The 24,283-nt window shown below is 44.2% G+C and overlaps 1 protein-coding gene and 2 long non-coding RNA genes across 11 annotated transcripts in view; 1 reads left to right on the top strand and 2 right to left on the bottom strand.

Annotated features, from left to right (window-relative positions):
* Positions 1-12,159, bottom strand: part of BEND7 (BEN domain containing 7) — a 47,501-nt gene extending 35,342 nt beyond the window's left edge. For 4 of the 5 annotated variants that reach the window (XM_075081558.1, XM_075081559.1, XM_075081561.1 and 1 more), the window contains exons 1-2: positions 12,033-12,159; positions 8,095-8,178 (exon numbers count right to left, since the gene is read on the bottom strand). In XM_075081558.1, the coding sequence (XP_074937659.1) occupies positions 8,095-8,178; positions 12,033-12,093 (145 nt within the window). In that variant the 5' untranslated portion in view covers positions 12,094-12,159. The remainder of the gene's footprint in view (positions 1-8,094; positions 8,179-12,032) is intronic. The other variant, XM_075081560.1, reaches the window with a different exon arrangement.
* On the top strand, positions 12,041-18,528 carry LOC142051883 (uncharacterized). Of its 5 annotated transcripts, XR_012658663.1 has the most exons (4): positions 12,041-12,158; positions 13,085-15,104; positions 15,748-15,861; positions 16,314-18,528. It is a non-coding gene; the product is annotated as an uncharacterized LOC142051883 (long non-coding RNA). The 5 variants fall into 5 exon arrangements; XR_012658666.1 differs by having other exon boundaries at positions 13,085-13,605; positions 15,748-18,528; XR_012658665.1 differs by having other exon boundaries at positions 13,085-14,001; positions 15,748-18,528.
* A 1,772-nt stretch (positions 18,529-20,300) lies between these two features.
* LOC142057453 (uncharacterized) lies at positions 20,301-24,180 on the bottom strand. The gene is made up of 3 exons (XR_012660643.1): positions 24,068-24,180; positions 23,271-23,329; positions 20,301-20,545 (listed from the first exon to the last, which is right to left on the bottom strand). It is a non-coding gene; the product is annotated as an uncharacterized LOC142057453 (long non-coding RNA).
* Between the last annotated feature and the right edge of the window lie 103 nt (positions 24,181-24,283).

The raw sequence follows: 24,283 nt of genomic DNA, 5'->3' as shown, positions 1-24,283 counted from the left end.
CTAGTCCAAACTTAGAAAAATATTTGTCAACCCCATACAGTGATACTTTAGCACCGTTTTCACTCCAGCTAAAGCAGCAAGAAATATCTTTTGCAAGGAAGTTCTGCTTTGTATTTATTTTCTTGGTTTGCCTGTGGATTTATGCATGTGGGTGTGATTTAATTAACAAATCACAGCACCAATTCCTTTAAAATGACTCTTTTTGGCCCCAACCCAAGCAGGGGTTGACTGTTTGCAGTTCCCAACCTCCAGAGGCTGCAGCGTACCACCAGGCTCCAATTACTGAGATACTCAGACCCATACACTACCTTTTTCCTGTACATGGTTGTATCTGCCCATATCTAAGCTCCAAATGCTCCCATGACACTGGAGTGGGAAACAATCCCTTACCATCGTACCATTCAGCAGCACACCGGGCTCTCAGAGTTTTACGTTGGCAATTTGGACTTGTATTCAATAGCAAAATGCATCTGAATATCAGAAAACAGCTTCCCACCCACCTCCTCCTGTTGGGTGTAGTGACTGCACGCTCATCAGGTGACACGTTGTTGGAAAGATTAAATTTCCTGTACCCTATTACATAAAATATTAATGTTAACTGAGCTTATTCAGCCTTGATTCTGGTCCCTTGTTCCTTCATATAGAGACCTTCCTATACAGTAACACAGGCATACTTACTTCCAAATAGAGGAAACCCCTATATTTATGTTTCAGCAACCCCTGAACTTGCATCCTACATAAGCACATCTTTGTGTTTAGGTAGCTCCCTTCTTAAAACTGGGAGATTACCCCTTTGTGAACTTGTTTGTTGGGGTTTTTTAATTTGTGTTTTCTGTTGTGGTTGGTTTTTTTGTTTGGGGTGTGTTTGTTTGGGGTTTTTTGTTTGGTGTTTTTTTGTTTTGTGGTTTTTTTTTTGTTTGGGGTTTTTTTTTTTTTTTGTAAATATGTCCTCTGTTTTGTAAGGAAGGGCAATAAAACACACAGGCTATAAGCTTGACCTAGTCTTCAGTGCAAGCTTACATCCCCCCTTCTCCCAAACAACTATGACTTTTTACAGCTCTTAATTTGTAACCGGCCAGCGCCAGCAGCATCCTTCCCGACACGAGCAGTGCGTAGCTGATGTTACACCACCTGAATCTGCAGGCAGGTGCAGAACGGTAACAGATTTAACTTCTTGCTCCCTGGTTATCTCATTCAGCTCTTAGCTCTAGAGCCCAGTGACAGCATTTTGTTACTGGCTACTCCACTGCTGATGATTTTCGCAGATAATAACCATGTAATTTAAAAATGAATAAAAAAAAAAAAGGGAAGATGGGCCACAGAGAGAAAACCAAACAGCTCAAGCTACTCTGTCCCACAGAAGAGCCAGCCTTCCTTTCTAAACGCTGAATGGGATAATTGAGCACCAGAAAAAAAATAGTTTATTACATAAGAATCTGTATTACCTATGTGTGAAAAGCCTCCTCAGAGAGAGGCCTGAGAGGAGCGGTGCATATTTCAGCTTCACCCTGTACCCCTGTATACGCACCAGGAGTCCCCATCCCCCAAGGACATGGGATGCCTCCGACCGGCAGGCAACAGGTTTTGCCACTTGAATCCCCCATGTAATCCCTTTGGTTTTATCTGAATGGTTTCAGATTTAATACTGAAAAATAGAAGACTACAATACTTAAAAAACACTACTCGAAATAGAAAAGCATGGCAAATTACAGCCCTAGTTAGCAACTTATATGTAAGGATGACAATAGTGATTTTTAAAAATTGTTAATACATTTTTGTTACAACTATTATAGTTGTTTCTATGATGGCCCCTTACATACAACCTATTTTTTCCACATGGCCTGACTGTAATTTTATAAAAAAAAGAAAGGCAAAACAAATCCCTTTCATAAATACTACATCAAATATTCATAAAAAGTAATTTTCCCCAAATTAACTTCAATCTCTTTCCTTACTGAAAGTGTGGACAGTATAAAAACTTCCTGCTTTGAAAGTTGTAAAAATGTTAAAAATTGCAAATGCACAAACGTAAACCAGGACTGTCCTAGGGTGAAGCAGCACCCGCATGCTAAGCGTGCACCTGTCTGAAGCAACAGACATGTAAACAACTCCAGTTAGCAAAACATTATCGATAATTCATTAGCTCCATTCTTTGCCTCTCTATGCCTGACCATCTTTTCACTATTATGCTTATTAAACTTAATATAAATGTAGCACACTGCCTACAAACAAGTTATACTTTTCTGAATAATTTGTCAAATACTACCATAGTGCTACAAAGAATGCTAAAACGTTATGCAACCATACCCATATGTTAAAATATTAATTTTATTCCAGGATTAGAGAAGTGGTAACCACATCTGTAACGAATATATGTGTTTTGAAGTGTATAAATGAGTGAATAAAGGTTGGACAAATGTCTGTATTTGATCTATTTCTTCCTTTGACCTATGTAAGCAAATAACCATAATGTTCTTTTGGCCCGATATTTTGCAATTAACTTCTTTATTTGTAACATTTATGTTTCTCATATGTTTTGGGAAATATTCATGAGTAGTTGACTTTTTTAATGCAGTTTGATTTTCTTTGAATTAGCGTCTAATTTTATGTTGTGCTGTGTTTGGCAGATGAAACTCCTACAGAGACGGTTCTTTTCTTGGCTGTACAAACAGGGCTTTTTCCTCCACCAGGCTGCCTGCTGAAGGCAGAATTCCACCTTTGTGTCAAACCAGGCTGAAATTGGTGGATGAGTTCAGAAGCTGTCAGGAGGGTAGGAATGGCAGTGACAGACAGCTAGACAAGCACATGTGAGCTGACAACATTAGCCTGGTTTGTAAGGAAACAAGTCTTCAGAGGTGAGAAAAAGTGGAAGTCGATGCATACGGCTTGAAAGCTCAATTAAAAATAACAAATAATTGCAACGGGTTATATAATCAAACATATTATACGCCAGTTTATTAGATACCACTTGAATGCCGCCCGTCCTGGAAGAGGGCCAGCAAAACCCGGCTGCCGCGTTTGAAGATTTTGTAAGGGTGAATTCAGAGCAGCTCAAGGAATCGGGAGGCACATGCATGCATGGCACAAGCCTCCAGTGCACAGCCAGGCTGAACTCGCCAAAACACCTTTTTGAACGCTACATGGTATTTAAGTATTTCCTTAAAGGACAGTTATCCTAGAAGGGAGCTGAGCATCCCTTCTCAGCAAAAACTATACCCACATCAAACCGTAACTTTTAAAACTCAAGTTATTTTTGTCACAGTCATCTCGTACCGCAAGTGGTCCTGAAATAGAAAATTTTGAAGGTCAGCATGGGGAAAACACAGGAGCCATGTGCGTGGTTCCTTATCAGATCAAAGGCTTCCTGAATCACATGGAAAGCTGTTGTGACTGCTCTGTCAATAATTTGAATCAAGCATCTGTGTAGCTAAATTGATGGGGGAAGCACGCATTTTTCAAATAAGAGATCCCCAGTCTTTGCTGGCATATAAGAACCTATATTGAACAAGTAACACAGGCAACAACACGCTCTGCGAATTAAAAACCTAAACCCCTGTCAGCAGGGAGAGCAGTGGTCACGGACAATGTCAGCGGGTCACGCAAGCAACAAGAGTTATGAGCCGGGGACTTTGACTACCCTAAGTTAACATATAGGGACATTTAAGCTGTCTTAGCTGAAGCATCTTAGCAGTGTTCTAAAATGTCAGTTAAAAGCACTTACCTATCTTCATGTCACAACACAAAGCACTAAGATTATACCTGCAGGAAAACTCGAATGCCCTCAGATTAGACCCCCTACTACTCCCAAACCAAGCATGGAAGTAAATGGGTTGATTGACACCCCCGCCTATGGCAAGACACAGAAAGTTAATAAGCATCACAAACACTAATGTCATCAAAGCAATTTGCAAAATCAAAACCATGACCAGACCCCAGGACCATTCAGGATTTGGGGGGTTATTCCTCTTGAAGCTGGATCAGCCTAGGTGGCCTGGTCACCACCACCAGAAAATAACTCTTTTGAATAGCTAAGTGTTTCATTAGTTGGGTGTTTTAATAGTTGGGTGTTTCAAAACACCCAACAGGAGCAGATACAGAAGCACAAGTTACACACTTTCATGCCACGCTCCAACAGCTAAATCACTCAGGAAAGGACAAGTGAGCAACTGTTCAATAAATGTTATGTATTAACAGGCTCATATAATTAAAATAACAACAGATATGCAACAACTTCCCCTGGTTCTTGGAAATATCCCAGGTCGAGATCATGCTTCAGCCCCAAAGGGAAATGCTTTATGAAGTTAAATCATTGGAGAACATGTATCTATATAAAACAAACTTTTATGCAGTCTTAATTACAGAAGCTACTATTGCACCAATCGATATAATTCTATTCAAAGTAGCAAGTAACTTCACAAACCTGTGTTAAGTCAACTTTTTCTCTGTGAATATATTGCAAAGGATATTATTTCAGGGACAGAATAAATTCTTGAAATTAGTGAGTAACTTATGCATCGCTCCCCTGCTCCAAGAACACATTATTTATTTTTACCATGACATAGCGACGTTATTAATCTGCTGCCTTCCATTTCAACAATGCGAAATGCTGTAAAATGCACAGACACCTGCATTACAGTACATTTCAGTTCCACTTTATATCAGTCATAAACATCTCTGTTTTGGACATCTCTTCAAAACAAATGCTCCAAGCACGCTGTGCGTAGCATTCGATTTTATGAAACTATAAAAGTTCTTCACTGTTAATTACACAGACAAATGTCTCATCACACATTTGGTTACCAAGATAATATAATTAGTTTTCTACATTAACCTTTCAAACATAGAGCCTGAATTTCAAGTTGAAAGCATTGTAAAAACACTCAGTCTGGAGGCATATTATATTTCTGCCTTTTTTGTGACGACAATAAAATATTAAGACTGGAAAAAACCCCCGATGTGGTGTATGCAAAAGATTTTTTTTTTTTTTTTACAGACAAGCTAGGTTTAACCAGCATAGTCCACAAGATATGGCTGTACAGTCCCCTCACGGGCTTGTCCAAGTCTGGGCTGGAAGCCCTGTGACAAAAAGGTTTATGCTGATAACTGGTAAAAGATGAAGTCACGCCTGTCTTAAATTTTGTCCATATTCAAGATTTAAGCACTTCAGGCTGCCTCCTCCTTTTCAGGCTGAGCAGTCTCCCCTGGTATCAGATAATGAAGCCCTTTTCTTTCCTTCAAAACAGAAGAGATGCCAGACCTCACCTGCAAAATTCAGTAGTGATATTTCCACCCCAAATATAGCAAAATCCTCCACTGCATGACGTTGGCAACCTTCCTAAGCTTTTCGAGATCCATTCAAAAAGCAGTTGGGCTTTATACCATTGCAACCTTCAGAGGTCACGTCCGGCACCATACTCCTCTAATTGCACTGACGCCTCCTCCAGTTTGCAGCCTACATTTACACAAAGCCATGTTTTGCCCATCTGCGCTGGTGCAAAAAAGACCACCTAGGTTCAACAGGTCTTTCCGGACATTTGATCTTTAATTTATCTGCATGTTAAACAAATTGGATTCTTCTGATTTACTCCTTTACCCTGGAAGCTGCCTCTTCTCAACAGTGCATCTTTTCAGTTTGAGTTCAATGTTCTCAGCTGTGCAACCAAAACATACACACATTCTATTCCAGATAAAACTTCACTCATTCATAAAATGGCATTAACATTTCATCTTTTCTAAAGATAATAGTTGCAATGATGTACCTTAGCATCCATTCACATACTAAAGGCTGCATCACACTGAGGTTTCAACAGCTGATCCCACGGATCAGTTAAAACACCTAGACTGGAGAACAAGCTTGACTCTAAACCAACAAGCTGGAGTGAACATCCTTCTGCTATGAATTTTGGTGTAAAACAGTGAAATCTACTGAAGCAGCAATTATACCCTGAGACTCCTTATTAGTGGACAGGACACCGAGCTGGGGAAAGCGTTGTGATCCCACCATCCCTGTAGCACAATGAAAAATTACTCCATGCAACGTGAAATTTTTAAAGGGAAGCTGGAATGCCAAATGCCACTCATCCCAGATCCCTGCCGAAAGGTGGGAGCTCAGAGTTCAAGTGCTTTCAGTTGAGTTCAGTCTCTGGCACTGCTTTCCCTACATCTCAGAGCAGTGCCTTTGTCACTAGGAATCTGGGTAGAAGTGGACACCAAAGTAACCTATTGAAAATAATGCGGAGACGGTTCTGTGAGCTCTGAATAACTTCCTGAATTGAACCCAACCCCCAAGGGGGGGGGAAAAAAAAGCACCTAGTCTACAAATCTTGCATGACCATATGTCATTCAGTCTTGTCAAAACCAACACGCTTTAAGGAAATCTGAAAGTTGGACACTGTGGACATCATCAGGAAATAGTACATTTTTCTTTGCATAGCAGCTGAAGGTGGGCTCCCAGGACCGCAACTCTGTGCTTCAGTACCTGATAAGGAAGATCCTTGATAGGACTCACATTTTTAAAGGTTAAATTCTGACCAGCTCTCAAAATAGGTAACTTTGGGCACTTAAATGCCAGAGCACATTCAGTCACAATGAAAAGCTGGGCATTCTAAGAAAAAACCCCAAAACGAACCCAAAAACAACACAGCCAAACCAAAGTCAAAATTGGTCTGATGCACGGCACAGGATTCAAAGCACAGACTCCTGCACATTCTTAGAAGCATCCTGGCTTAAGCAACTAGATGCCTAACTCCTGCCAAAGCTTTATCATGATTTAGGGCTGGAAGAGAAAGCATTCAAAGTAAACTTCTGGCGGAGCTCACTCCATCAGGTTTATCAGACTTCACTAAAAGCGCTTACAGAACACAAAATCCAAACACAAAGTGCAGCAGCCACTTTCACTTCTCTCTGGAAATAGGCGTTGGGAAGAAATATTTGCTCAAAATCCTAATGGTGAGAAGCTCAGAAGGGAATTTAATACAGCTCTCACCCTCATGTAAGTATTCCAACCATCAGAAGAGTCCACACAGCCCAAGATGTCCTCCTTTTCTCTCCAATTTGCTACTAACCTCTACAAGAGGATGTGGCACTATGAACTAAGGAAACATAGGCATTTTGCGTGCAGATTGACTTCAGGTGCTGATTCACACGCTCGGGACCAATGCTTCTTGCTAGACTACAGAAACCCTAAATCACCCTACAAAATGTTTAGGCTCCTGGTGCAGTTAAGAGGCAGACACTTCCAAATTTCTCACTGCAAAGGCACTGGCTTTCTCCAAAGCCTGAGCAAGGCATCCAAGAGTTTGTTTTATACACAAAGAGTCATTATTGTAGCTCAAAAATCAGGCCTTACTCCTCTGATTTTGACCTACCAAATTTTTGCCAAGAGGTGCAGACCCAGGTGAGGCCCTAGGTACGACAGGAGGGGGCTGGAAGCAGGAAAGGAAGCAGCACTCTGCAGCTGAGGAGTTATATGGGACAAAAAGCACACAGGTAGGAAAGATAAAGGTTTGCTGATAACCAGTCCTATCATGCTGTAGACTCTATATTACTTCTCTGTTTTCTTTACACATTTTTAACTGTTGATTTAATTTAATTTTGCCATGGCAGGATTAGCAGGCAGGCTACAGAGGTGAAAGGACATTACATTAAGACAGCACATTAATCCTCTATCCCACCCAAGGCAGAAGCAAAACCAAACAAATAGCAGCTTCCTGGAAATTGAATTTCTGTTATCCAGATGTCAAAGATGTAATACCCCAATTACACAAACTATTGCCAGTGAAGCATGCCAGCGAATATACAATGTAAATGGGGTGAGCACAGAGCTGCAAAACTGCAGAGTCAGCATCTGGCTCTCTGAGTGAGTGATAATTAGCACTGTGTGTAGACACTAATAAACATTTATGTCTGAAATTACAACTTTTAGCAGTGTTAATAAAGGATATATTGGCAATTCGTAGAATAAAAGGGTCTTGAAAAGAACGTCATGTTAAACAATGGCAGGCGCTTCCTGTGCTTGCACAGAGATTTTTTTTCCTCCCTAATTGCAAATGGCCACGCTATGTTGCTCGGAAATTAATCAACACAAGCACATACCTAAAAAAACTGGTTGTGTTTCTTTGGTCTCCCCATTAACATCATTGCTGTAGTCAGAGATCTTATATATCTCATGATGGTAATCTGGAATGAAAAACGATAAAAAAAATTAGAACTCAAGTGATCTGGAAAAAATGAACACTGAACACACTGCTACAGTTTTACTACGTAATTTATCAATATATCTGCAGTTTATTTCATGTACATCAAATTAACCACAGAAAATGTGCTCCGTATCAGCACCTCCTAAAAAAAAAAACAACCTCTGCTCACAGTGGAGAGACCAGCTCAAATATTTCACAGATTTTAGGGAATAGCTACGCCTGCCCTAAATTACCGTGTTCATTTTCACAGCAAATTATCCCACCAGATGCCAATTATCTGGCTTCTTGCTTTACAGATGGAAAGCAGATTTATAATGAAAACTTTACCTTCCCAGAGACCAAGGGAAAGTTTCAAACTTCACCTCAATCAGAAAATCAGCTACGTTCTTTAGGGCTGCCTCAGTTCAGCTAGACTGACTGACTTGTCTTGGTGTCACTGGCCTCTGAATTGTGAAGAACGGAGGATCAGGGACACCTCAGGATATTCACCTATAGAGGCTAACATCTGTGATGATCCTAAAAATAAACACTACCACCTCATATTCAGAGATGTTACAGGATTAAAAAAAAATTCACCACCAAATTTCTATTTCAAATAAAAGAATATTCTTCTGTGAAGGTCTCTGCTGTAGTCCCAGGCAAGTGTTCAGTAAAACCAAAGCTTTGTTCACGTGTGTGCACAGAGGAAATGGTAAGTCCAAGGAATAAAAAAGAACTCTAAAGGCAGCTCTCCTGGATGCTATTTCTGACTCTGCTACTGGCACACACTTTGTCCTTCGGCAAATTGCTCAAGACTGAACAATATATTCAGTGTCTTGAAAGAGCCACCTCCCCACCTAACTCCTTTAATGCCCTCCCAGTTCCCAACGCTCTCAGCTACTCCCTCCGTAAACTGGTTTTTTTGTTTACCTGCCTCACAAAAAGTGAGGTAGAGATTAACTCGTGGAAGAGCACGTTGGGGGATCCACTTATAAGGCACAACAGAAATGGAGGGCGGCACAAGCAGTACCTCTTCTTATGAGGAGCACACCTGCACCTCTGACAAAACAGCTACAGGATCAGAAATGTCTCCTCGAAGCCACCTTTTTTTGTCATATGTTGTTTATTTGTACAGCACAACTGTTTTGAGGGCACAAGAGGAGGAACGACCCAATAAGTAACTAGAATCAAGCCTAACACAGTGACGCAAAAGAAAGGCAAGGGCCTGGAAAGAAAGTGAGGGGGAAAAAAACACAGCAGGGAGTTGGACAGGTCAGCAATGAGGTGCAAAGGGTTCCTCCGCCTACCGAACACGCCCAACAAGTGAAACGGTTAAAGGTGAAGTCTGAGATACAATGTCGAGGAAGTAAAGGCTCCTTTCATAAGGCTAAAACCATGGGGTTTATGCGGCCTGCGTTCCGTGGTCATTAGCTGTCCTGTTGAGGAGAGAGAGTGGTGGAGCGGCTTGGTGGGCAACTGATGGCCAGCCAAGATCAACCCACCACGCTCTGCATTTTCATCCTCTCAGGGGTCTCCCAGATCTGCTAGGAGTGAGTATGTGGAAACTAGGAATTAAATGACTTACAGACTCACAGTCCTTAGATATACAGATTACACGTGGTTTCTTCGCTAGCACTTCCCTCCATACATCCAGCTGGTCACAATATTCTTCTGATCTACAGCTGCTGCCTTAAAGTCACCATGTTTCACCCCAGAGGCGGCTGCGCTTTAGCGCAAGAATGGATTTCCTCTCGATCTGGTCGTTATTGATCATCTCAATAAGGTGTTCTGAAGTTTTTTTGGGGGACAGAATAAGCACTGTACGGGCACACATCATTAACAGATGGTGTGTTACCAACGAATTGACACAGCATACCCTTTTCTCTTTGGTTTCCCCCTTCTGCCTCGGATGTCACAGTCCAGGCGCAGCGAAATCCATATCAATTTCAAAACAGTAAACACGAAACTGTGACATTACAGAATGACTCCAGCAAGAGGCAAAGGCCAATTACAAGAGACAACTATTTATGCATAATTATCTTTCTAATCAACTGTAAAAAAAGAGTATGCGTGTGCAGACTCACATGCAAAATGTGATTTTTATCTCTTCCATTCTCAAAGTACAAAGACATGATTTTCTGTCTATGATGTGTTTTTAGTGTAGCTTTCTAATTGACTTTCCACGTACAAGAGACCCCAGATAAAATAAGAATTACTAACAGTGTACCATCGTAACTGAATTTACCTATTAAAACAAGGTTAAGTAGATTGTCTTATACACTGAGGCATATCTAAACCTGTAACGAGTGGCAACTGAGAATTGGCAAAATAGTCATGTATTTCTGATAGTGCACATATTCTTTTTACAGCTCCATTAGGACTGAAATAAAACCGTGTCTTCAATTTCAGTTTTGCTTCTCCACATGTTTCACTTTCACCCCCCGCCCCCAGGCTCCAGCCCAGTCCTGCACTAACTCTGCCTCCGAGCTGGGAGTGTGTTTGGTACCAAAACCCCCCCGCAATCCAAACCTGTTCTCCCTAGAAATTAAACCCTCGATAGGTTTGCTAATGCATACAGACCTCCAATACGTTTCAGTCAAGTCTGACGGATCGCTGCCCCTCTAGTTTTTAACAGGGAATATGTGCAGTGCTGCAGACCCCCCCTATGGCGATATATCAGTCATTATTTACTATTCCTACCAAGCGATTTTCTTTCCATCTTTATATTTCTTTGCATCAAACGTGATTTTGCCAAGCGCCTGCGAAGGCATCGCTCTTCAGACAGCAAGTCTTGACACTCGTATGTGTGTCGTCCCCCCCTTTCCCAAGTGTGACATTACACCAAGCAGTCACCTGCCTTGAACTTGGCATGCAGGACACACACGGTGTTTCATGGAGATATTCCCATCCAATACTTGGAAACACAAAAGGAAAAAAAGATCTCAAGTCAGATCCATTAGGGCAAAAAAGATCTCATCGGCCGGAGAAGGGATAATGCCCGAGCCAAAATAAATTCCTACGGCTGGGAAGTCCACCTGTTAAAACGCCTTCCAGTGCCTGTGTCTTTTTATTATTATTATTAAAAATAACAACAACAAGACCGAAACACAGAGCTGGGCTTCTTCCCCGACATGAATCCAATTATTTCCCCTCCGTGATCCCTTCTGAAATATCCTCTTCTCCAAAAGCAAACACACCCCGAGCGAACAAGTTACACGCCAGCGGCTCTCCCCAGCCCACGTACAATTAATTAGCTGCGTGGATTTTTAATAAAGCAACCTCTATTCGGCTTTTCTTTGAAATACGCGGATGCATGCAGTCAAGGGGAGGAAAAACCCATCCAAAACACAATAAATCCACAGGAGTTGAATACTAAGAAGATCCGTTGCTGCTCAAGTGTCATTATTTTTTGCTCGCTTCCCGATTTTACCTTTTCTCCCCCCCCCCCCCCCGCCCAAAGCAGGATTTACCACGAAACACGATCCAACTTTATTTTGTACAAGATTTCCCTGGGGAAAAAAAAAAAGAAAAAAACAAACCCACGTCCACCTTTCTGGGGTGGGTTTGCGGGGGTTGTTTTTGAAACAACACGTAACAGAGATGCAAAATATAATTAAAAAGAGGAAAGGAGGGGGGTTAAAAAAATAATAAAAGGCGTGCAATGGTTTCGGGGAGTTCAGCCACAGGATTGCGGAGTTAAATAACAGGTCGGGGGGGGGGAGAGGCGCCGGGGGGAGCGGGAGCACCGGCGATTTCATAACGCCCCGCTCCCCCCGGTGCAAAAGTCCGGGCTGCCCCCGGCGAGGGAACAAAGCCCGGGCCGCCCCCGCCGCCCCCCGGCCGCCGCCGCCTTACCTTCGTTAATCAGTTTAAAGCTTTGGGATTTCCTGCTTCTCTTCCTCTGGGTGAACTCCATGGTGCGGGCAGGAAGGAGCGGGGCGGCCGGGCGGCCAAGCCGGCGGTGGCGGCGGCAGGACCAAGGTCCGTCTCTTTAATCAGCAAAAACACGCGGGGGTTGGGAGACGGCGGCTCCGGCGGTGAATAAAGGGATCCGGGACAAGTTGGCTCCGGTCTACCCCCCACCCCTCCCCGCACCTCCCGCCCCAAACTTTGAGGGAAAGCGGGGTGCGGCGGGGGGAGCCCGCGGGGCGATGCCGGGCAGCGCCGCCGCCGTTCCCCCCCGCCGGCTGCGCGGCCGCGGCCCGGCGGCGAAGGGCGGCCCGCAATGTCTCGCCGCCGGCTCCGGGACCCCGGTGCCACCTGCTGGGGGAAGGCGGCGCGCAGCCCGGCGCTCCCCGCGGCGGTTCCGCCAGCCCCGGCCGTAAAGCCGCCACCCCGAGGCCGGCCCGTTGCCACACGACAGACAGGCCGGGGAAGGCGGCCGGCACCGCCGGGCCCCGCCGCGGGGGGCTGGAGGGAGAGGGGCTGAGAGGGCAGCGCCATTTTGTGTCCCCCCTCCCGCTTCGCCGCTCCCCCCCGTCCACACACACACCCCACACACACACCCCTCACGGGCACTTGCGCGCTCCCCCTGCCGTGCCCCGCCGCCGCCGCCACAGCCTCCCCTTCCCGCCCCCGGGACGGCGCCGCCGCCCCGCGGCTCCCCGCCGGGCGAGGGGGTGCCCGGCCGTGAGGGAGCGGCGGCCTCTCGGCGCGGCCTTGCGCTGCCGCCGGGCGCTCGGGGCCGCTCGGCTGCCCGTGGGCCCGGCCGGCGGCGGCGGGCTCCCCGCGGGGCTGGAGCGGGGAGCCCGCCCCTGTCTAGCGGCACCGGAGGCGTCCCCGGGCCGAGGTCCGGCGGGGATGGAGTTCAGCTTGGCGCTGGCGGGGCTGTGGCGTGTGGAAAGTAGGCAAAACCCCAAAGTGGGGCTCGGCGGACACTAACGGCTGCTTGTTGCCGTGTTTTACAGGAATGAGCGCAGGGATGTGCCCCTTGCGTCGTTGGACCGAGGCCTGGAGGAGCGCGCTGCACCGAAGGGCACCAAGCCTTGCCTCGCCCGCGTTAGTTACACGTGGATCGCCCTAGCAAGGGGCAGAGGGTCCCCGTCGTCCCGAGGAGTGAGGCGGAGCCCATCAGGCCACCCTCTGATGGTCACTAGCAGGTCACCGTGGCCATTCGAATGGCCCAAACACAGCTGCAACTGGTGCTTTGATTTATTCACCACTTGACGCCCTCAGCCGTACTTCCAGTTCACTTACTGCACTAAACTCGTTTCTGCTGTAGCGTTTTTCTTAGAGTCAAGAAAGCTTTTGCCTGAATTAGCTTGTGGTATACCTTTTTTTTTTTTACAGTCAAGAGTGCTTTTGCCTGTTGCCTGTAGAGGAAGGACCCGGGCTTTTACAGTTATGACTACCGATAACTGAAAACACAGCTCCCGATCGTCGTCTTGTGTTTTAAGCGTAGTCAGGCTGTGTTATGACAAGGAGAAGAGTATGTGATACTTTCATACGCCTACTCAAACAGATGCAAATGCAGATCTTCCCTTGCTCTCATCAGAGTAGCCAGGAGAATCCCGTTAGCTCCAGTAATATTGACTGACCCTATCACTTGGAGTAATGACATAAAATTAGTGAGAGGAAAGCCAACTGAATATTAACGATAGTGATTTATATCCTAACTGTGTGTGCAGACACAGCCAAACCTGAATTCTCTTGTGCATGGTGTAGTCCAGATGCCATGACAGGGAGTATACCTGGTTCTGAAAAAGCAAATTTGGGAAATGGGCTTAATGGTGAAGCAATATCAGAAAATATGCCTAATGGTGAAATTTATTAGACTCTGGAAAATTAAATTCACGAGGGAGGTTATGGAAACCTCACAGATTGGGTAAGGGTGTAATTTTCTATTAAATTGCTAAGTGGAAAATCCCAGAGGCAATCAATACGCTACTTTTGGAATTTTCCTAAACTTCGCTGTAAGACTTTGTGAAAGGAAACTGGGCTAACGTACTATTTAAAATCCTGCATTATATATTTTTGGGAGGATGCTGAAGCAGCAAAGGTAGATGGATGTCATATGCTAAATTGTGTGGATCCAATTAATCTCTGGTACAGCACAGTGAAGTCAGGTCTGAAACCCAGCAGCAGCATCCCTAATCCCTAAATTTTGTGTACAAAAAGAGTATTTTCTCTTTTTTTTCTTTCTTTTTTTTTCCCCTCCTCGCCAAGCGGTCTGCTGATTCCTGTCTGCTAACTTTATTTACAAGACTTAGAGCACTGCTGAAACTGTTGTGTTTGACTCTCATCCTTCCTGGGACAATAGGAGAATTTTTATAAAGCATAAGGCCTTCATTTACTGTTCAACTCACATGATGCATTTGCCAAAGGAATGTGCTACAAAAATGAAAAGGTCTTTTCTGTTTTCCTCTGCTACTCAATTTTGTGAAACATTTTGGGGTATAATTTATGAAAAAGCGATGGCAGTGTTTTATCAACTGCTCTTTTTTCCCTTTTAGTTCTTCTTCTCTGGGTTGGATTTTTTTTTTGCTTAAAGGCACACTCATGATTTGAAATGACATTTCAGTCTGAACACTGCACACTGCAGTTTCAAGTAACATGAGAGTTAGCACATCCCCTTTTTAGTAGTATTTCTTATTTTGCTTCTTGTGAATTAAAGAGATTTGCTCTTTTCTACATGCAGAATGAGCCTGGTCCTGCAAGCCAACCCAATTATGGTTACCTACATGAGTAAATCTTGCAATTTTCATTTATGAAAGTATTAGCCAGTTTGAATATCCTGCCATCTCATCTGCATAAAAGTGAATTAGAAACTAGGACAAGGTGACTTTAGGTCAAAGTCTTCTGGTTATCCATACAACATGTAGGAGGATCCAGTAGCTGAAAACCAAGCTTTCCTTCCCGTACGGCTAGTGTTTCTCAGCCATGACTTAGAAAAAAACTACTTCAAGAGCTCAGAGGCTCCTGTGTACAGTAAGTTGCAAGCCTGTTTTGGGGTGGGTATCCTAAAACTGGAGTGGGACCATCTGCTCATTTGTCATGGGCCGCCATGGTGTTATTCCAGCTGGAGAAACCCAGAGGTGAAAGTCGTCTGTATTGCATGAGAACGGCTGCCTTGTGTCACCCTAGATAGTCACCGGCTGCTTCCCTCTGGCAGCCAAGTGACTTAGGATAAAGCGCACTGGCTCCAAGGGGTGGTCAGCTTTTAATTTCATGTTTTGTTTCAGTTAATATCTCAGTATGGGATTGTTATTATTGCACATTAAGGGTAATACCAATTGTTATTAACGATTATAAACATAGTTCCTTTTTTCTGGTGAAAACGTGGAAAATTCAGAGCATTTTGTATATATTCATGAATAGTCACAAAGTATTTCATCAATCAAGCCATTAATTGAGCAACGTGTTTTTCAAAATGCCATGAAATTAGGCAAGTAAATACGGGCTTTATCTTGCAACATATTCAAAGTCAGTATGATTATCCCAGGGTATTTCCTAGTTACCATTTTATTATGCTGCAGGTTACTTTCAAATTACTCCCTCCCCATTCTAACTGATACTAATTTTCCCAATAATTTTCTGGTGTGTAAAATGCTGTGGTTTTTTTTCATTTCAGGTGCTAGATCATGAGCTAACCAATTAAATATAATTAATCTAGTAATACCTCAGTATTAACAGCAGCAGTGCTCTTAAGATGTCCCAGGCTTTTTCTTTGCTTCCAGGCTCACAGGTGTGTCCAGTGAATTACAATATTTTGATTATTATTCAGAAAGTAGGATGGTATAGGACACAGAAGACTGAAGAATCCTAGAGCAGAGCAGAATTATATGGGTGTACTAAGAGCTCCTTAAGCTTTTTAGTTGGAAAAATAATACTGGAAGACATCTTACAAAGTGGATGATTTGATCTCAGGCTTTAAGTCTAACATCAAGAAATCAGTGCGAGGCCTGGTGAAGTAGGAAGAGGCTGCCAACTGTCATATTAGTAGCACCATGATGACTACTTGCCTTGGAGGCTGAAGAGGTTCCATGCAGTAGTAGGAAGCAGGAGAAGGGTGAAGAGTTAAATTGGACATCAGGAGCCACATAGGTGACAGGTTAATAGGTTAGCTATTTTGGTTAGTTGTGTGTAATGAATGTCATTGAGGATTTCATGAACTGTGGAAGCGTTTTTCCCTTGCAGGTTTCCAGCAATGTTTTTGTGGTCATACGAAATCCATAGGCAGTACTTCTTCTCAGCTCCCAACTTGACATTAGGTCATGTTGGCGTCATGCTGTCTTACTACAAACCCTGGCTTTCGGGGAGCTTTCCTCATGGTGGCATGTCTGAGGAGCGGGTCATTACAGAGGGGAGTTTCTGGATGTCCTGAAGAAGTCAGTCCGACGCATAGGAGCGCAGTTTAACTCGATTCCTGATTCCACCTTAAGTTCTTCCTGTATCATTTTAGTCATGGTACTTGACATCTTATGTCTATCCTTACTCTCTTTTTACTTTGGGACACTATTTTGAAACGGCTTCTTGTCCATTCTGCTGCTGGTTAATCTTCCTCATATAAATTTGAAAGAAAAAAACTATAGGATGGACCAATGGTTTCATCTGTTTGCCCGCTCAGGGAGACCAAAACATTCCAGAGCTGTTTCAACAATAAAGAATATAACTGAATCTATGTACAAAGTGTTCTTTGTGCGTGCAGTTACAAACCCTTTGTACGTTTCTGTATCAGAATGCAAACCCTATTTTGACTGTAAGGCTGGGCTTTTCCTCCCCTCTGCCGTTTTATGTGTAGCTTGCACTAAGACTGCAAGGAAGGGCAGCACAGTCTAAGAGTCAAAGTTTGATGGTCATCCACTCTGATTAAATACTTGTAGGATAATTGGATATTAAGGTATTAACTCCTCCCTACGACAAACCAGTTTTCAGGTTTGGATTCTGGGAGGACTGGGTGGGGAGACTGAGGTGTCTAAGCAACACATGTGGTTGGAGGATAAAGAACAAAAGGCCTCAACAAGGCTTGTATGAAAGCTAATGTGTAAGGTTAAAAAAAGTCTGACCACGTACATGCATGTCTCGTGCTTCTCTGCAGCATGGAGAAATCACAAGCTGCAAAAATTTTGCCCTGCCTCCCACTTACAGCCCGAGACGCTTCAAGGGAACTGAGGGCAGTGTGAGTAGGGCTCATTATTTTGCCTAGAACTTTGGGTTTGGTGCTATGTAAAGAGTAATAGTGCTTAGAAATCTTAGTCTGGATGTGTCTTTGCATCACTACCACCTCTGTCTAAAGAGATGAAGTGTAAAGCCAGGCTGGCATTCTAGGAAAGGGCATGTTTGAGGTTTGGGTAGTTCAGGAGTCAATGTTAATAGCCCAAGCGCAGCTAGGGTAAGCGGTCCCATTTCTGATGAAGGCTACAGGCACAAATGGCAGCAAGCTCAGCCCAGGATCCAGCAGCCCAGTCAGTCCCCTGCTAGGAGGAGTTCAAAGAGGGCTAGTTTGCTTCAGTCACAGCAGCTGAAGGCAGATGTAAGAGTGCAGCCATGGAAAGAGTCAATCACTGGAGCTACGGATGGAAAATGAATGCAGAATCAGCTGCAGGAACAATAGCATTTAGCAACATGAGACAGCTCCTTGAGGCTGCGGGATGAAGCAGCCCAGACAACAGCCATCCTCCTTTAAGCCCTGACTGAGACTGATATGGGGACATTATGCTGTGCCTCCCCACTCCAGCCTTCTCACCGTTTCCAGTTTGCCACAGGGAGCTGCTCTCTGCATCTTGATTCGGCCTTGATCCTCTTCCATTTCTCCTGCCACATATTAGTAAATGCACTTGCACTAAAATCAATGGGAGTTTGAAAACTAAAAGTAATGTGTGCTTTGGTATGCTACTAATCCACTTATTTGGATCCTCTTACTGCTCCTCTGGGCTGCCCTGATCCTCTCTATCAGCCCACCCAGCTGCTCTGATCTGTTCTCTAAACTTCTGTGGCTATATTAGAATCCCTGTCAACTCACAGGGCTGCTGCCTCGATGCCTTCAATCCCCTCTCCCAGTGAGAGTCTCTCTGCTAAGTTATAATCCTTGTAACTCAGAATACTGATGCAGCTAAAATAAATTTATGAAAAGTTGCTGCAGCTCCTACCAAGATGTTCTATTTCCCTAAATGTTTTCAAACAGTACTTACATTTCAGGCTGGAGAAATAGCTTAAGACCTGCTCATAACCACCTGCCTGCTTTTCAGTTCTAAAAAATGAAATTTCATTGCAAGGTACAATGTGGTTCAAAATCTACTCACACATGCACTTTTTAAAGAGAGATTATGTGAATTTAATATCTGTGTCAGGCGGGAGACTGACAACATCTGAAAATGATGCTTTTATTCAGCAGTAAGATATATGCAGCAGCATTTTTATTAATGCGGCTCCCCCTGGATTCACCCTCAGAGATGTGTAGATATTGAAGACTCCATCACCCATTCAATCCTTGAGCTCTCTGCTGAGGCAGCCAATGCACCTGAATGGGTATTTTCTCTGAGATGGACACATCCTGCAGGGATCAAACTGACAACAGAGAGGTACGATCATTTAGTGACAACTTTGAGAGATTTCTTGCCTGTGTTGAATAAAAGATAATGAACTCAAACTTAGAAGCACAATACTTTATGCTCGACCATTTATCTTCTCTACTCATAAAACAAGAAGAAAAAAATATATTTTTATGACCTTTTCTACCATCCAGCGGGATCCATTTGGTGTTTGGGGGGGGTGTCTCTGTTATGTTTATTCACCTACAATTTGAATATAGCCAAAATATCTCAGAAACAAGGGTTGTGAAGTAGAGACCTTGCTTTGGGGAACGTTGAGGAGAGAGACAATTGTATGGATCTAAAACAGACCATGGAATCTCACAAAATGGTCTGCATTTGTAGGGATTTGTAGGGATTAGTCCTGTTACTGCATCTTTCCTGGAAAGAGTTTGCTGCTTGGATGTCTGTAGCGCAGACTGAGGCTGAGAGTATGTTCCCAACTTAACGTGGTTTGCCCTGTGCTGCTAGAAAGAACATCTACAGAAATAACAACAAAAACATCCCCCAAAAGCATGATCATTTCCCTGCAAAGTGTTTTGAATTCTTTAACAGTCACAAATGGCCACTGCTGTCAAAAGAGCACGGTCTCCCTAGTGACACCTTGGGACTGATTCATTAGGGCGCTGATGACACAGTGCCATAAGCTGAGTTACCAATACTGCTTCCTGAAACAACAAAATTTTCCTCAGATATCTCCCGTACCAGCCAGTTTGATAATAATTAGCTGTTTTTAAACGTAAAGCTTTTTAGAAGCAATAATGAGTTTTTACACCACCTCAATTTTACAGATGATAAAGATACGGGGATAGGAATTGATCTATGCATCCTTCATACAACCCACACAATTAAAACCAGAGGATAATTATAATTCAATTAATTTCAAGTGTGTTTCTAAAAGCCACACTATCCTTGCTAACCAGTAACATCCATACGGAGCCACTACTTTCCTAAGCATTTTAACGGCGCGTTACAGAGGCCTGTCCTGGCAGTCGGGAACTGTAGGGGATGACTTGTCACGAGAACTAATCAAGTGATACTTTAAAATGCAAACCAAACCAAATTAAAATGCCACCTGCTTCTTTTGCCCCTAACGATTCACAGATGTCATACCTTTTCGAAGACTTCTGTTTGTTAGAAAAGCCGAGAACTTTCTTCTGCATTGTGTCACCCGTGAGCTTTTCCCGTCTTTGCCAGTGACTTTTGGACACCTGTGGTGGAATGCTAACCCCCAACTCCTTCCTCAGTCTTCCCTCTGGCTGAGTGTTTCTCAGTCTGTGATCTTCTGGGGATTGTGCCCTACTGTTTAAGCAGTTCTGAAAGGGAAATAAGAAATAGCAAGCCCAGTATAAGTGGTGTAAATTCACTAAATGGAGGGGATGGGCATATCCCCAATGCAAGAACTGTAAAGTGCAATTTGCAAACCTCAGCAGAGGTGCTACCAGGGCTGCTTAGAACAAACTGTCGCGCGTATAGCGGTGACCTCTGGATGGGACAAGCTGGAGACAGCTGTAAACATGGGGGCAGAGAATGAGGAACTGGATGGGTTAATCCCTCCAAAAAGTTAAGGACTGCTTTAATAAATAAAGAAAAGAGCGAGACTGGATTTGGAGCAACCTTTGCCAGAAGCAGACAATTTAGTTACAGTATAAAAGCAATTTGTTTTAGTATTTTGAAGACGAATAAAAGGAATCATGTACCTATCTGAAAAGGTTTCCAAGAGGGATCTGTGCCCTGTGTTACTTGAAATGAGTTCTGCAATCTCGGTCAGCTGTAAGGCATATGTTCTGCCTCCTGTGTGCAAGTGAAAGCATATGCTGGCTGAGCTGGGTTCTTCCCCTGTTATAATAGCAAATAGAAAAGTGAAACTGGATACCCATAAAGTATTGAATACAACCTGAAAACAGCTAAATATAAACCAAATACAAGAACTGAGTGCAACCAAAATCATTCTGATCAGCTTTACCACTTCGGCAAATAGATGACATCTGGGTTATTTGAGTGAAACAACATATTTCTGAGCTGCCTTCAATAATCTTCCTGTAAGTTGACAGTTGGCTTGCAGCAGATAAAGCTGAGCAATCACTTAATCGTCAAGAAATTGGAATGAAACACCTTGTGTATGTTTTCAGCTTGTATTTCTATTACTTATAAGGCCCTTATGAATGTTCCAAGATTTTGAGTAACTTCTAGATTTCCCTTTCCAGTCTTGATTTCATACGGAATGTTGTGAAGCAAATTACTTCCAAGTAGCTTTGCGGTTAACTCTGTGGGGTTGTTCCAGAGGTCTGCGGAAACCTGGATCTAGGAAAAACGTGGGTAACACTATTGCTTCCAGACCCAAGCTCAGTTGCAGTGAGCTCTCAAGACTCTGCAAGCTGTTTGGGGAGAGCTTAACGGCCTGGCTAGAGCCCTGACAGCAAATGTAACATTTATTAATCACATGTGACACAGAAATACACAGCCATCATGGTACCAAACCAGCATTATTGCCCTGGAAAGCAAAACAGGAGCAGTAGAAAACAAACAGTCAAGCTAAGGATTTATAGGAGTGATCTAATTGACTCTAATGACTAGAGTAATGCTGTATATGATAAATTGATAGTTTGAAATACAGCTTGGAAAAGCACCCATTTCACACATTAAAAATATCTTAAGCACTGATGTCATCAAAAGGATCATTGCATGGATGAGGGGTTGGCACAGGGGAGGAATTGTCCACTTTCATAACACACTGGTAAGCAGTTCCCACAGTCTAAGGGCTCCTCCGAGCAAGGGAGACTCACAGAAACCCTCCTGCAGTGCACAAGAACAGTTTCCACTGCCTGGTCTAAGGAGCAGGGCTCGCAGCGTGAGCTTTCATGTGTGCCATGAGTCTGTCTGGCAAGGGGTGCTCCAGATATCCACCCTACAACCAAGTAGTTTGTGGGAATGGAGGCAGTCAAAGGAGCTGAGACCCATAACAAGGCGGGCAGGGACTGTAACAAATTGCCAGCATAGATACACCCTTGGGAATACGTTCTGCAGAACAGAGAAGCTTTGAACAGGGTCCAGCCAAGACCTGACCCAACATTCTCAGCAATTTGTGTCTCAGAAAATGTTGCCCTGAGCCCAAGGCAAAGAGGAGTCAAACAGATTTGCCATCCTGGAAATCAGAGAGCAAGCCAGAGTGGATCTCCTCATCAGTTGCCAGTGAAAGAAACAGAAGGTACCACAACTTGTTAAATATCAGAAGATTTTCTAATCTCTTCAAAAAGAAATTTTGAGGAGGTGGATGACACCAAATATTTTTTCCCTGCTTTCCTTCTTCAGGGAGATATTAGTGAATGCCCTCAGAAGAACGGAGCCAACATACATACATGTTTGCAAACGTACAGCAACTCTCCTGGGAGATGTTATACTTTGTAGGTTGCCACTCCTCTTCCAGATGACAACTTTCTTAACTACAGAGGGGATATACGTTAAAGGATGCTTTGATCTGGAAACAAGAGAGCACAGAACCATGAGTACTGGAAGAAGGGCACCAAATCAATCATGGAAGGTTGCAGCATCATTAGTGAACTTTTAGACACCTTTTAGAGGTACAGCATTAATTTCAAACTGAACCAAAGTTGTTTACCAGCATAAACCGTTCAGCTGCTTTCCTGTCTGTTATGCCCTCCCTGCCACCTTGTTGGCTTGTTTTGATTTTTATAAATGGGTATATCTTTGGTCTAGGTGTCACCTCACAGTAATTGCATCATTCTGGTGAATACTATGTGTGAATTGGCTTTCCTCCTCCATTTTGTACTATCTCTAACTGAGATATAATGCCAAACTGGAGCAGGAAGTGAAGCAAGGGCTAAGGTTATGTCTACATACAGTTAATTGAGGGGGGCAGCTGGACTCAGACACAAGCACCTGGATTTGTTTGCCATGAAGTCCACTACAGAGCTTTCCTACAGCCTCCCCATTTCTGCCCTTACCCAAGTGTGGGCACATCCCCCCAGGCCTCTCTACTGAAACCTTCTCGGATCCTTTCACCATCAGATGTGAAATAATTTCATTTTAGAAGAATGATGAAAAAGTGTAGGACTGCTATTGCTTCCTCATTGCAGAGAGATTGCATTCAAGCCTGAGGTGAAGCAGGGCATGATTTCTAAATCCGTATCCCTCCAGACTGGGTTTAAACAACACCCCTAAACTGATGGGCTGTTCTCTGCGAGAAAGAGCCACAGAGCGTGGCTCAGATTATCTGACCTAGGTGAAAAGCCAGTTGCAGTTACAGACCTCCAAAATAGCTACTGGAGCAATGGAGTTTACAACAGGGAAAGGCAAAGAAAGAATCTTAGAGGACCTAAAGGTGAAAAAACCCTGGCAGAGCTTGGAAGGTAGAAGCTGCCATGTGCCATAGCATGAGGCTGGAGAAGTCGGAGGCGCTGCCACCAGCCAGGCTGCTTCTAAGCGAAACAGAGGAGCTAAAGTTACAGTGACTTTCATCCTTCATTGTTTAGTGCTCTTTGTTTCCAGCAAAGGTGTGGTCCTGATGAATTTAAGCATAGTAGTGAGAATCAGCTGTTCTTACCCATTCTCCAAAGCTTTTTCTGGACCTCTTGGACTTTACAAGCCACAGGATGGAAATTGCTGGATAAAAACAGGTAAATAAGCAAAATAAGATTTCTTCATGTGTCACAGATGCTGTATGCCTGGTGACAAGGACTCAAGCTAATGAAGGCAGTAGTTTTTACTTCCAGGATGTACACACTAAGGAGCTCAGTCCCTACCAGCTACCTCAGTCCTCTAGGCCTGAAAGAAGCAGCAACCAGGCATCACACTTAAATCCCAACGTGCTGTCTCAGGTGCACAGACAGCACACGGGACAGGGAGCGCAAACCTTTCCAATCTCTTGGGTGACTTGTAATAGCAGCACCTGGGGAAGGAGGGAGGTACTTGCGAGCACCCTGCAATTAAACCCTGCGATGTTTGCTGGTGTAGTTTTGCCTGAGGGCATCCCGGAGTCGGTGAAAGAGTTCTGATTTCCCTCAGGGTGTTGTTATGCCTCCTGGAGCGAACCATACCGGGAGCAGCCAAGACAGCATCCCTCCCTTGTGTGGCAGGGTCCACATGTTCGTCAGGACCAGTGACCAGCCTCATAGAACCGTGCAGGTTGAAAAAGACCTTTAAGATCATCACGTCCAACCGCAAACCCAACACTGCCAAGTCCACCACTAAACCATGTCCCTGAGCACATCTACACGTCTTTTAAACACCTCCAGGGATGGTGACTCGACCACCTCCCTGGGCAGCCTGTTCCAGCGCTTGGCAACCCTTTCGGTGAAGAAATTTTTCCAAATACCCAACCTAAACCTTCCCGAGTGCAACCTGTGGCCTTGAGGATCCTCGTGTCCTATCTCTCGTTGCGTGGGTCAGGAGGCCGACCCCCGCCGCCATCCCTGGGGCCAGCGACCAGCCCCACGCCCTCCCGGGGCAGCGGAGCCGCCGCCGCTCCCCTCCGCCCCGCCACACTGTCTCACTACCGCGCGCTGTCGCCGCCTCCCAGCGCTCCTCCCCGCCACCAGGGAGCGCTGTGCCTTGCGG

The sequence above is a fragment of the Phalacrocorax aristotelis genome, chromosome 1 (assembly GCF_949628215.1).
Source record: "Phalacrocorax aristotelis chromosome 1, bGulAri2.1, whole genome shotgun sequence".
NCBI lineage: Eukaryota > Metazoa > Chordata > Aves > Suliformes > Phalacrocoracidae > Phalacrocorax > Phalacrocorax aristotelis.
Note: the sequence above shows the minus strand (reverse complement) of the source record. Positions and strands in the feature narration are given on the sequence as shown.